This window comes from Pseudonaja textilis, chromosome 1, assembly GCF_049901715.1.
Source record: "Pseudonaja textilis isolate UNSWEBS1 chromosome 1, rPseTex1.2, whole genome shotgun sequence".
Classification (NCBI taxonomy): domain Eukaryota; kingdom Metazoa; phylum Chordata; class Lepidosauria; order Squamata; family Elapidae; genus Pseudonaja; species Pseudonaja textilis.
This window is the reverse complement of record NC_141990.1, coordinates 122,792,283-122,805,770: the sequence shown is the minus strand read 5'-3', so window position 1 is coordinate 122,805,770 and position 13,488 is coordinate 122,792,283. Positions and strand designations below refer to the sequence as shown.

At 37.3% G+C, this 13,488-nt stretch overlaps 1 protein-coding gene across 11 annotated transcripts in view; it reads right to left on the bottom strand.

Moving 5' to 3' along the window:
- The window catches only part of DST (dystonin), a 333,471-nt gene that overhangs the window by 9,220 nt on the left and 310,763 nt on the right, over positions 1–13,488 (bottom strand). For 5 of the 11 annotated variants that reach the window (XM_087915986.1, XM_026695189.2, XM_087916007.1 and 2 more), the window contains 3 exons: positions 8,306–8,423; positions 1,870–2,069; positions 1,278–1,388 (listed from right to left, as the gene is read on the bottom strand). In XM_087915986.1, the coding sequence (XP_087772112.1) occupies positions 1,278–1,388; positions 1,870–2,069; positions 8,306–8,423 (429 nt within the window). Of the gene's footprint in view, positions 1–1,277; positions 1,389–1,869; positions 2,070–2,825; positions 2,895–8,305; positions 8,424–13,488 lie in introns of all 11 variants that reach the window. The other 6 variants (XM_087916037.1, XM_087916029.1, XM_087916044.1 and 3 more) reach the window with 2 other exon arrangements.

The window sequence follows — 13,488 nt, the reverse complement described above, 5'->3', positions numbered from 1 at the left end:
TCCCCCCGTTGCTAATGACAGCCGAAAGAAGTAAGCCTAGTAGTAGAGATACTAAGGGAGAAATAAAGGATAATAGTTGGGGTACCCGAAGAGATCTTGAGGCTGACATTATTATTTAAATTGGTTAATACGTTTCATTCATTAAAGGCCAAAATGAGATCCTCCTTCAAGATGCCTTTTGGTAAATCAATACGGTGGCAGATGAAGAGTCACTCTTTAAGTTCTGGCTCATCTTGGTCAGGGCAAAACATGGGGAATTATAGATTTCCTCCCCATTCCTCTTCCCTCTTCTAAATGATGCAAATGAGATGGAAATTTTCATGTTGTAAGAACCAGGGCTCTTTGTACCCCAAAATGGGCCAATCCACGGCATGCCACCCCAATTCTCTAGTGTTGCAGCAAGAGCTCCTGGGAATTGAAACACTACCCTGCAAGCAAATCGTTTTTTCTGGAGTAACACATTAAAAATAAACTCCCAAATTGGTGTCACATAACTTAATGATTACGAATCAATATCCATTCAGCAGGAAGGTGTTGGGAATTGATTTCAAGCTCATCAGGAGAGCATCAGGTTAAGGAAGGCTAGCTGGAGGCCAGTTGAGGGTATGCAAAATTTGAGGCTAGAACACCTCAAATTTAAATTTATCACTACACATTTTAGAGTTTTACAAATTATATTGCTAATAGATTTTCCCAGCCATTTTTAATTTAATAAATTTCCTGACTTAAACCTAAGTGTTGGATAGGTTAAATTATCTGAAGATCATAATTAAACTTATGCACGTTTTACCCTTCCAACGAGCAAAACAACATTAGATTGCAAGCTAATTTAGGAATAAGAACCAATTAGTATCCATGAGATATAATCAAATAAAACTATATTTAACCAACTGTCAGCATAGGAATGAAGATATCTGTTATTTTTATGTAAGTCTTTGTTAACAAAGATTTCATATATAAATTTATATATATAAATTTATATAAATCTAAAATTTCACTTGTATAAAATCAATTATCATTTTGACAAGGACTACATGCTCAACAAGGCCCAAATAGGAGTCAAACAAACTTTCAACAATTGATTAATTTACAAGTTTTAAAAAAAAGAGGGGGGTGGGAAACAAAATTGATGGACAGAAGAGTGAAAACAAATAGAGTGCATTAATATGGAAGGTACAGCACAGTTGATAAGGAATGGAAATCACTGTTAGCTAACAGGATAGTTTTAGTGAAGGAAATGTGGTTAGACTAGAAAAAAAATCTGTCCATTACTGTACCTCTGTGGATGATACTTGATATTCAGAGCACTCTGATGGTTTACAAGGAGATGACGTTTTGCTGTTTATCAACCATGGTTTACCATAGTTGCGTGTTAAAGGATGGGGTGTCTGTATGAAACAATGGCAAATCAAAATGTGAAGAACAGTTGTTGGAAAACAATGTCATGAAATGGAACAGTCAGGTTATGAAGAATGAATTTCACAGTAAAAGTCCAAAACAAGACACCAAAACTGAGCAGGAGCAAGTGAGGACAAGCATTCTGTATGGAAAAGGATTATGTGTGTTTCTAAAATGCAATGGGGGGTTAATGTTTTACTCCTTGAACAAGTTGGTTCTGTGGTCTAAATGGCTTACATGTTTTTTCCCAGTCTTGCATGACCGCTGCATATTGTAAGGCAGGGGAGAGGAGGAAACAATAGAAAACTTTGTTAGAGTCTTTGGAAAAAAAATAACTAAAATCTCCCTATTGGTTTTAAGGCAGCTTTATTGCTACTAACTGAGGTTCAGTTGGACTCAATCCTATTAAGTAATATTAAAGATTATTGTAAGGTATATCAAATCTTATATCAAAGATTATTCAAACTGTACCTTGGGCGTACTAGCAGCAAGAGCTGAAACTGGAGTTCCTTGGGCAGGTTGATTGGACACAGACATGGATCTGTTGGGAGAAGCGCCCCTTGAAGAAGGCCGTGATCTACGTCCTCTTGATCGGAAGGCAGCCATACTTTGGGAAGGCCCATCTGCTAACATGAACTTCTCGCGGAGCTCCATGTTTGTCCTTCCTTTTGCTACAGTGAATGAAAAAAGAAAATTAGGAATCTGATCATTTGCCTCCCCCTTCCTCTTCCACACCATTGCCTTGCCAAGTTCTCAACAAATAAACCAAACAAATCAAACACATTAGTAATGCGTTTGAAAGAAAAGAGTTCACTGGTAAAATGTGCGCATCTAATGTTCTAGGCCAGCAAAGATGAACCACGGTCAACATAAATCAGCATGATAATGGAATGGCTCAACATGCTATTTGGTTACTGAGGCACAGACACAACCTGAGGACCCACTCAACTAATGCTATTTTTTCTTGGGTGATTCAGAAACAGAAACAGATGTTGGCTATGATAAGCAGACAAGAGAGAGCAAAGGGTAAACCATATTAAGTCTAAACTAGAAATCATACAGTTTGGTAACATGCAATGCAACAAGAAACTCCCAAACTCTAAGGAAGGGTTTGGATGTTAAATACCAACGGAATGCTGTTATAATAAGAGAGGACAATGCACAAGGATCAGACGCATAAACATGGTTAGCGTTTGATACCTCTTTGGGTTAGCAGCAATGGCTTTTGAGACATTTTCTCAAAGTCATTATTTAAATTTAAAGGCAAGCTCTCAAGCACCAGCCCAGTGCAGCAAGTGTTAATCTAAAACTTCAATAGGTGAAGCGTTTTGTTAAAACAGATTTTGATATATATATTGAAGCAGAGCGAGAAGGAAATTGAAAAGAAAATAAGAACAGGAGAGACAAAGAGAGAGGGATTTGCCCACCTATAGTAGGCTGAGTGGTAATTGAAGAGTTTGATTCCGAACGTAACATTTTACTCCCATGATGATGAACTAGAAAAAATGACACAGGACATGGGTCATATTAAAAGAAAATTGTTAGCAGGAGAAGAATCAATCACAGAGATGCATATGCAAGAGACTCAAAGCTGAAGAACAAGAAAGAGAATCAGATACAACTTTTTGCTTGCTCTTCCTACCCGAGATCAATTCTCTCAGGAAATACCAAAGACTCCTATATGATTTCAATAGCAAATACTTCCAATGGCATCTATGTTAAAAAAAACAAAAACAACACTTCTCTGTCAAAATGAAGAAATGTAACAAAAAAAAAAAAGGAATGGAACAAACCATGCTAACCTGAAAGAGAAGACAAAATGCCACACAATATTTAAATAATCACTACTATTCATATTTTATCTTTCTAAACACAGGGCTAGTTTTTTTATTATAGATTTTCATAAGACTGAAATCTTGTTCCTCTCTTTTTTTGAGTGAGGCCAATCTTAAAAATTTTTATTCTGTTCGGAAAAAAAATTGATTTATTTATTTGTTAATTTATTTTCAACCTTCTCTCAAGAAGTTCAATGTGGCCTGCAAACCACTCCCTCCCCAAAGCACATTTTTTTCTGCAAGAGCAACTCTGTGAGGATGAATGAGTTGAGAGTGGCTGGCCTAAAGTCACCCAGGGAATTTCTGTGGTTGAGTATGGACTTGAACTCGAGTCTCTCCAGTTAACTAGATCATGCTTGGCTAGTCTGGACTACTATGGATGAAACACTTCATCTTAACTTCACAAAACTCTCTTTGGAAAATTAAAAAAAAAACAATTTTAGATTCCAGTTCAGGGATATTGAAATTTATTTCAGTAAACCACACACACAAAAAAAACCAATTCAAAACTTTCCATATTGCTATTCACTGGTATTTAAAAGAATTTCATTCTTGCAACGTGAAGTTTGTTTATGACAACACAAAATATAATATAAAAGGAATCTTTCTCTTGATCTGTATAGAAGAAAATCTGGCTGTTACAAAATATTGGTGTCCATTCCCCCAAAGTGAGGAGCATAATGCCTCCTTATTCAACACCTATTTGTAGAAACTGCCAACTGCTTCAAAGCCAGAATGCTTTTGTTAGCCTGAGTATTAGCTGCTAATTTGATACCTTTGAAACAACTTATTATAGTCTCTCTTTTTTTCTTTCCAGTTATTTCTTTCTGTCACTTCACCAAGTGTCTATTTCCTCCTTTCTCCCCTTCCCCATGCAAGAATCCCTTCCCTTTATTCTGAGTCTATCTTGTTCCTTCCACCCTTTGTCTTCTCTTTTGCCATGTCTGCTGGAAAAAAGGGGGATATGTACACAGAAATGTAAGTTTTGGCAGGAGAGAGTGGTTTGTAAATAGAGATGGAGATTCATTTTGTAATCTGATGAACCATAAAAGTTGTAAAATAACTTGTAAGTCCTGATGTTCTTAGCATGTTGCATATGGACAATAGTACGCTAGCTGGCAAGTCAGGCTCGAGGTTAGAGATCACAGCTTGTATAGAACAACATGAACAGATTTGGGTTCAAAATCTACTTGTGTTATGGCACTGCCAAAAATATGTCAAATTGATTAGTAACATTTTCACTAGATAAGATGAAACAAACTAATTTTAATTCCAGTTAAGATGGAATAGTTGTTGGTTCAAAATTTTTCTTATTCCAGGACAATCCCCTCTGCAACTGGACAGGATTATACTTTTTCCGAAAGAATTGGTCCATAATCTGGGAGGTCTCCTGGATTCACATTTTACCCAGGAGAACAACAAGCAGAAGTCATGGTCAGAATATTCGTTGCCAGATTTGAAAGCTGGTACACTGGTTTCTTCAATTCATGGAAAGGAAAATGCAGTGGTAATTCACATCCTTTTAATCTCAGGGTTGGACTACTGCAGATTGCTGTTCGCGGTACTGTCCTTGAAGACTACAGAAGCGCACACAGCCTCTGCCTGCTAGTTTACAAGTGAGAAAAGTTATAGCCGCATTACACTTTTTAAAATATGAGTTATACCATGTTACAAGCTTGTGTTCTGCACCAGTTGTGCTCCTTCCTAGACTATGAAGCCCTTCTTTCAGTCTCTCATGTCCTGGTTCTCTCCCGTATGGACTACTGCAATGCATTTTATGTGGGGCTTCCCTTAGAATATCTGGAATTTGCAGCTGATGCAGAATTTAGCCTTCCGCTGTGTGGGCTGCACTGGCTGTCAGTTTGTTTCCAAGGCCAGTTTCTAGGTGTTGGTTATCATCCTTTAAAGCTCTTCACAGCATGGGATCAGGCTACCCAAGGATCTGTCTTGTCTCAAGACTTGTCCCATCCAGTCAGGCACAGTGGGGTATATTATAGACCTCATTGGTTAAAGAATTTCAAGTGGAAGGATTTAGGAAAAGAACTTTCTCTGACACTGCCCCCACCCTATGGAACATTTTGCCCATAGAAATGAGGCTGCCTTCTCAACCCTTCTGACCTTCCAGAAGATGGAAACCTGTGTCTGCCAACTGGCATGGAATCTAAGAGCAGCAGGCAATCTTGAGTGAGGTTGGTGGCCTTTTTACCTTGAGGCTTTTGACACTATTTTTTAAACTGTGCCTTTGTACATGTCTTTCATTTCTAAACTGCCCAGAGTCAATTGGATAGTGAGATGGGAGGTGTATAAATTTGATAAATAAAGTGAAATACTCATGTTTTAAAAGACTTTTGCCTGAACTTATAGTACTTCTAACTCTGGCAGAAGGAGCCTATGATACAGATAAACGTAAACACTATTTTCCACATCCCATCTTAACACTCAATAACTTTTCTGATCTCAGATAAAAAATAATCCTATATTATTCTCAGTAATAAATAAATAGCTACAATTGAGTTACCATTGCTTATAGACATTCCTATTTTCCTGCCAGGCTAAGCAGGTAAAGCCTTACACACTGGGAGAAAGAAATCTTCTCTGCAAACTGAAAATATTGAAAACAAAAGGCCAAACAAGTCCCAAAGATTCTTGTATCTACCAAGATAAGAATTCTAAATGTACCATCTTAGTACTATCAGCATCCCATTTTAGTACATCAACAAATATGAGACCTTTTCTTCCTCTTCTGCTTATTGTGTGAATTCAGAAAAATAAACTTGCAAAATCCTCAAAGGGCCTGCTCACCATTCATGCTTGGACTATAGGGTCTGTTTATGTGCAATGTGGTTCTGTCTCAGTATAAGACATCAGAAACTACTACTGATATTTGTTGAATAAAGAGGAAGGCAGGGCAATCAAAGACCAGAGAAAAGAAAAGAAAAATACAAATCATCGCATCTGTGTCAGATATTCGCTTTTCTAACATCTCTTATTTCCAATACAGACTGAATTCATTTTTCTTGCTAGCACCAGTCATAGAAGCAAACAAAGATTTTTTTAAAAAAAAAACCGCATCATCAAGATATTCAGTTAAATTGACTCCATTCAGACCGAAACATTTTAAAAAGCTGACATTTGTAATCTTAAAATCGAAGTTTTATAATACTACCCCCTAAAGTGAACAATAAGCAATTTTTTCTTGTTAATTAGGTAGCAGGACAAGAGTACTTATTATTGACATCTGTCTTCTTCCAGAGTGATTCTTTTTGGAACTGCAACTGTTAGAAACCATCCTTAATTACTTCAGGTATATTACAGCCTGAATTAAAATGGAGGGGGAAAACTAAGCTGTAGAGTCTTTTTCTTTCAAGGAAGAAGAAATAGTTGAAGGGAAGAGCAATCTGATACCCAATCTGAGCTCATTACCCTTGGCAAATGAAGGCTATTCTGAGAGGCCTTTACTTTGCACCAAGAATTAGACTCACATCACAATCAGTACCACTCCCTGTTGGGTATACATGGGAGGGATTAAGCCCATTAAATGCAACGTGAAAATCATTTTTTGCAACTCACTGAGAAAGGAGATGAATTGGTCTGTCAACTTTCCCAGTCTTACCAATAAGGGGCAGAAGACTGAGGCGAACACTCACATTTCTCCCAGTACTGAAATACAGGTAGTCCTCGACTTACAACAGTTTGAAGTTACAACAGCACTGAAAAAAGTGAACTAGGAATGTTTTTCACCCTTGCGATCATTGTAGCCTCCCCTTGGTCACGTGATCAAAATGCAGGTGCTTGGCAACTGACTCATAGTTGTGATGGTTGCAGTGTCCCCGGGTCATGTGATCAGATTTTGCAACCTTCTCACAAGCCAGAAGTCAGTGAAGAAGCCAGATTCATTTAACAACAGTGTTACTAACTTAATAGCTGCCGTGACTCGTTTAACAACTGGTGGCAAAAAAAGACCATAAAATGGGGCAAAATTCAACTAAACTTTCTCACTTAGCAAAAAGTCACTTGTGATTATAGGTTGAGAACTATCTGTATATAAGTGTGTGTGTGTGTGTGTGTGTATGTGTGAGTGTGTGAAATCTGGCTTCCTATAGCAGCACACCAACTGGTGTTCTGGACTGCTTTGACACATCCCCACCTCCAGGCAGGAGACAGCTCTATGAGAACTTCATTAGAATGGCTAGCTATTAACATGAGAGCTATTCCTGACAGAACCTCATGATTGGTTCCGGCATCTTCCCTGCTCCTCCCCACCTCTAAGGTCAAATTAGATTCTTAGGAAGGAGAAAGGGGGAAGTAGGGTAACAGCTTTCTTTCTTTACTGTACATATGTTTTCAGTACAGGTAGTCCGACCGCAAGTGAGACCATAATTCCCATTGCTAAAGCAAGGAAGTTGGTGAGTCATGCCTGATTGTATGAATCTTTTTGTCATGGTTGTTAAGCAAAGCATGCCACTGTTAAGTGAATCATACAGTCATTAAGCGAATCCAGCTTTCCCTATTGATTTTGGTGTCACAAATGGGTGGTTACTGCTACTTTCTTCATAAATACATGCTGGTCCGCAGGTGTCCAACTTTTGATCCTGTGTCCAGGGGGATGTTGCAACAGTTGTAAATACACGAACTGCTTGAAAGTCACATTTTTGAGCGCTGTGGTAACTCTGAACAGCCACTAAATGAATGGTTGTAAGTAGAAGACTACCTGTATCGTGTTCGGTTTTCTCAGCACCTAAGTGAAATTTCAGCCAACGGAAGGCTTCTAAGTATTCTTTTGAAATGCCACGCCCACCATTCCTTGCCACTATCCGCGTTATCTGCATTGCAGAAACTGAAATCCAAAACATTTGAAGACCATTTTTGTCTGCTCACCTCTGCCCTAGTTTTTTCGGTACGCAGTGCTTTTGCAAATGAATATGCATAAAAGTATGCCATTGTTAAGTAAATTAAGATTGAGTTAAGCTTATGGAATTGATACAGGTGACATTTCCTTCCTCCCATTAAACAGTGGTGGCAGTTATAGACACAGTTAATGAGTGTGACGTCCAAGCTATTTTCTTACATACCTCTGCAGGGATCATTTTTCACTAAGAACTCATCTAGTGCCATCCAACCACCTCCAACACGAACCATAACGGTGCTTCGCAGGATACGGACAAGACGAAGCTGCTGGGAATCACCAAACTGTGCCGAAGAAAGGAAAATAAGCTAAAGCTTTCCTGTATATTCTAAACGGCAGTGTACTTCTCCAGGCTAAGTAGGTTAAAATTAGCCACAGATAGATTATTTTAAATCATTAGTAGAAAAATTACCAAAGACATTTTCATTAAGCATATGATGATCAAAGCTGTGGTCAAACTGAATGTATTAATCCACCAGCTAGCAATGAGTTTGGGGTGGAGGAAGGTAAAAGCAGAACATAAAGATCAAATGCTGGTTTCATTTTTCACAAAATCGGCAAAAATCATGAAGTAGTAGAAAAAAAATACTAAGAGAAAGTATAAAGTTCTTACATCAGACAACTTGTTCCTTCATTACAAAAACCCTCTCTGAGCTTTCCTTGCAGAAATAATTAAAAAAACACACTATGGGTTTCATAAAATGGAGAGAACTCTAAAGTTTTATCCTGGGAAAGAAGAAAAGTAATTTTAATTATGACATGAAGCTCCTTTCACTTTCTTGCTTTCAGGAAAACTTCCCCTTTGTATCTCCAGTGTATTGCATGGTATGATTCAGTTACCTTTTCTTTTTTTCTAGACATTCTCATATCTGGGAGGGAAGCAGTGATTTCTTTCTTCTGCTACATTCTATTTACATCACTATATTCTGATCACATATACTGCTACTATTTCAGTTAATTGAATTTAATTTATTTTTCAATTCTTTTTTTAAAAAAATAATTAAAGGTCCAATAAATCCTATTGCATACCTACCGTTCCTCAGCAACTCCTTGAGAGGTTCCTTTTTCAACACCAACCACAAAAGCATTAATAGTTTTGCTACTGGTCTTGCATGCCTCTTAGTATTAATGTAAACTAAGCAGACAAGCAAAGCAGTAAAATAACCATGAAGACAAGAGTTGGTGTCCTCAAAGATCAAAATGGAAACCTCTCCAGTCTGATGGACTGCAGAAGTGTTAGGATTACAACTCCCAGAATGCAGTGGTGTGGAAAACACTGTGGATGGAAAAATTATGCTTCTAATGATCCTCACTGGTGGTCAGAAGCACTCCTTCTAAGTATTGAAGAATATAGTACAATCCTTTAATAACTGAACAAAAACAAATGGCTATTAAAATGTGAAAAAACCAAAGCAAATAATTTATGAAGTTTTAAAAATTAAAAATAATGATTGATAAGTATCTATTTTAATTTTATTCAATTTCTCATTTTTTCAATTTGATTCGTATCTTTACTTTTTCGTATTTTTACTTTTTTAAAAAACCACATTCAAATGCTTATTATTATTTTTCTTTTTCAGTACATTTTTTTATACATATATGAAATGTACTGAAAAAGAAAAATTATGTGTGTGTGTGTGTGTGTGTGTGTGTGTGTATATATATATATACCATATATATGGTATTTAGCTTTGTTCGGGTATTTTCCCACGTCATTATAGTTTACGAACACAATACAGAAGCCTGATGATGGCAGATGAGATTCTGCCGAAACGTTGCTACAACTTTAAAAGCACAACTATAATGACGTGGGAAAAATACCCGAACAAAGCTGAATACCATTCATGTAAGTACCCACAAAAACTTAAGAAAACACAAACACACACACACACACATATACACAGTATTTTGTATGTAATTTCTAGTTTATATATTTATTTGCCAAGAATTTTCCTAGTATTATGTTATGTTAATTACTACTCAGACTAGATAAGATAGTTTCTGTCTTTATTTAGTTTTAACCTCTTAGCAGCCTTTAATACCACTGACCATGATCAGTTCCAGGGGTTGGGGGGGGGGGAGAAGTCCAGCCCATGGTTCCCAGCTTGTGGAGTGCCACAGGGCTCAGCCCTCTCATGTTTAGCATCTACATGAAGCCACTGGATGAGGTCATGCAACAGTTCCAGGTGAGATATCAGTATTCTGCAAATACTCAGCTTTGCAGCTCCATGCAGGACTATCCAAAGGATACCATGGATCCCTGTCTCAATGTCTAGAGGCTGTGGGTGTCTGGATGGGGAATAATAGGCATCAGGTGTAGTAAGTCTCAGTGGCCTTGAGTTTTAGCCCTTCTGGCTATGGGAAACTTCTATCACTTGTTTTGGATGGGGTTGCGCTATGCTAGATGGAACCTGGGTGCAATTTTGGAAGTCCTCCTGGACTTGTAACCACAGTTCAAAGAGCAGATGACAGCTATGGCTAAGAGGGCCCTTGCCCAGGGGTGGGATCCTACCGGCGTAACAACTGGTTCAGTGACCACATGCCTTGCTCGTGTGTGCAGTACTTGTAAATCAACTTCTCCTGCAAGCAATAACCTTTTCCTGCTGATGCGCAAAGCAACTCAGGTTGCTTTAGCAGGGAATAAAGGACAGCCTAGAACCTGGGTAGGCAGGTGGGCACAATCAAAGCAAAGAAGATCTTCCAAGCAAACCTGTTCAGTTGTCAGCTGTTCTTTGGAGCTATCGGTTCTATAGAACTAGGCTGAACTGGTAGAATCCCACCCCTGCCCTTGCCCTGATAATGCATTGTCTACCAATTGTGCCTGTTCCTAGAACAAAAGGCACTGCTCATGGCCAGTCACAATCTGTTTAGAAAAGTGTGCTTAGATATGTTAAAATGAAACAAAAATGATTTTTCTTCATCCCTTATCTAAGTAAACATGAAACTTACATGATTGTTTAAGCATGTATAGATAATCTGTGAGCTACAGAAGTTTTATCTATTGTTTGACTCTAGTTTTTACACAGCTCCTTTATTTCTTGGCCTGCTGTAATAAAGAAGAATTTCTTATCATGTCCAAACAAGGAAACAATGGTTAGCAGATCTGGAACATGGCAGAAAGCCAACTTAACTGAACTTGTTATTCAGAATCTTAATAGTCTCCTGGTTGAGACTCAACAGAGAATCTGAGGCTTCTGATTTATTACAGCACATCAGGAAAGAAAATTAACAACAACAAAAAAAGAGCTGCAGGAATACCTCATGACGTGAAGCTGATGTAGGATTATTTGTATTGGGCAAATAGGCAAAAGGACAGAGTTTGCACTGTTTTGTTGTTTTGGGATCATAATGGCCAAGCGCAGACCTTCATGTTATGGGAACACAGAATGAGCATTGTAAAGCCAAAAAGGCTGTTGCAATCTAGAGATGTGTACTGTATTTTTAAGCTCCCTGCTAGAAGAACATACTTCCCTTTTTATTTCCTCTGATTGTTATTCTCTCCCTTCATGTTGCTCTGCAGCACATTTGCACTCCAGATCATTACAACAACTAGGTGAGAGGACAGACAAGACCAGGAAGAAAAGGCCCAAGAAACCACAACTAGTTAACTTTTCATTAAATGTATAATGAAATTCATTAGGTTTAAACACTTTCATCCCAATCACTGCCTAAAAAATATCTTTTGTATGATCTACCCTAGTGGCTTGTGCTGCAAATCATTTTATCATTAGTTTCTGCTATGAGAAGAATTCAAAACTTCTCTAATATTTAATGCCTGATCTTTCATGAGGGCACTTATCCCCAAAAGTCCAACTGGAATAAGAAGCCAAATATTATCTTTCAAAACTGAAGCAAACGTTGTTTGTCTAGTAAAACTTTCACTGCTAAATCATACAAGTGAGCTTACTTTTTAATATAACTTTAATAGCTTAAGCAAGGGGGGAAAGCATATTACTTCTTAGGAACCAAATAACAGTAAAGCAGATAAAGCTCACTACGCCAGGAACAAAACTTTATTTTAGAAGTATGCAAAAATGCTAGATTGGAATGTGCACTGTGTGAAATTATGGAAATAAACATAGATATGAAGACTTTTTCCTTTCATCTTATAAGGTTTTATGCTGCAGCAACTGTTTTTCATAAGAGTCCTTTGGAAAATGGACTTTGCTTAAATAGTTCTGGGAAGAATTAGCCAGAGAAATTGGAACGATAACATGAGACATTCACCCAGGCTCTCCTACAGCCACAACTTCATCCAAATGCTGACTGTAGTTATTTTCCTAAAGCAGAGTGGGAAGTTATGACCACATAGATGAGTCAAGAAAGAATATCTCTTCCTGCTTCCTAGACTTTTTTTTTGAGAATTCTACCTTGGTTCCAAGCTGTAATATTCACGTTTCAATGTCCAGAGGCTCTAGCAGGGGAACCTGACACAATTTAATTTCATTTCCAACCAATCAAACTTAGGAAAATGTTTGAGGTGTCTCCTTTTTTGCAGTATTCTTTGGGAAACTTATCCTTTACTCTAGTTGTGTTTTTCCAAAATCCTTACAAGCGCAACCTGTCATAATTATTTGGAGTGGCTAAAATATCTACATTATTACAGTCCTGTATCTAGATACTTAATATTCCTAAACATGCCTTTCAAAAATGTAAAAAACAAAAAACAAAAATGGGTAAATAAGTCTACTATATTTAAGGATGCCCAGCTATTGTAGTTCTTATCTGTCTCTATCTCTCTCCAGAAACACCAATTCCTTCAAGAATTTGATTAGTTTTACACCATCTTATATTCTATCGTTTCTATTAAACATTCAAGACAGTATATTTGACAGTACTCTTAACTTAATCCTCATCATAACAACTGTCTAAGCATAGATTTAACTGAGAGTGTATCTGATTGGCCTCAAATACTGAATGAGCTCCATGGTTTAGGAGTAGATGGGAAATTCTATCGCAGAATTTTATTAATACTGTTTTATATAAAGCCTAAGCAATGTCCATTATTAAAGACATAGTTTTATAATGGTAACATTGTGTTATCTTTATTTATCAAAATTCCTTTTTAATACATATAACTTTATAAAAAGAATCATAGGAAGATGGACTTTAAAAAGAATTGAAGATCTTCTGTGTCTGGCATCAGTGCAAATTTCAAACTTAGTGGAATCCATGTTCACTCGTTAAATGTTAAATCCTGACTGAAAGCTGAGGTCACTTTCCACCAAATGAAACCTGCTTGCCCCCAAATGTTAATTTTTTTCTTGTTTTGAATGATATAATATTGCTCTGCTAAAAAAGTAAGCAGAGTAACAAGGTATATTGAACAAAATAAACAAAATTCCCTTT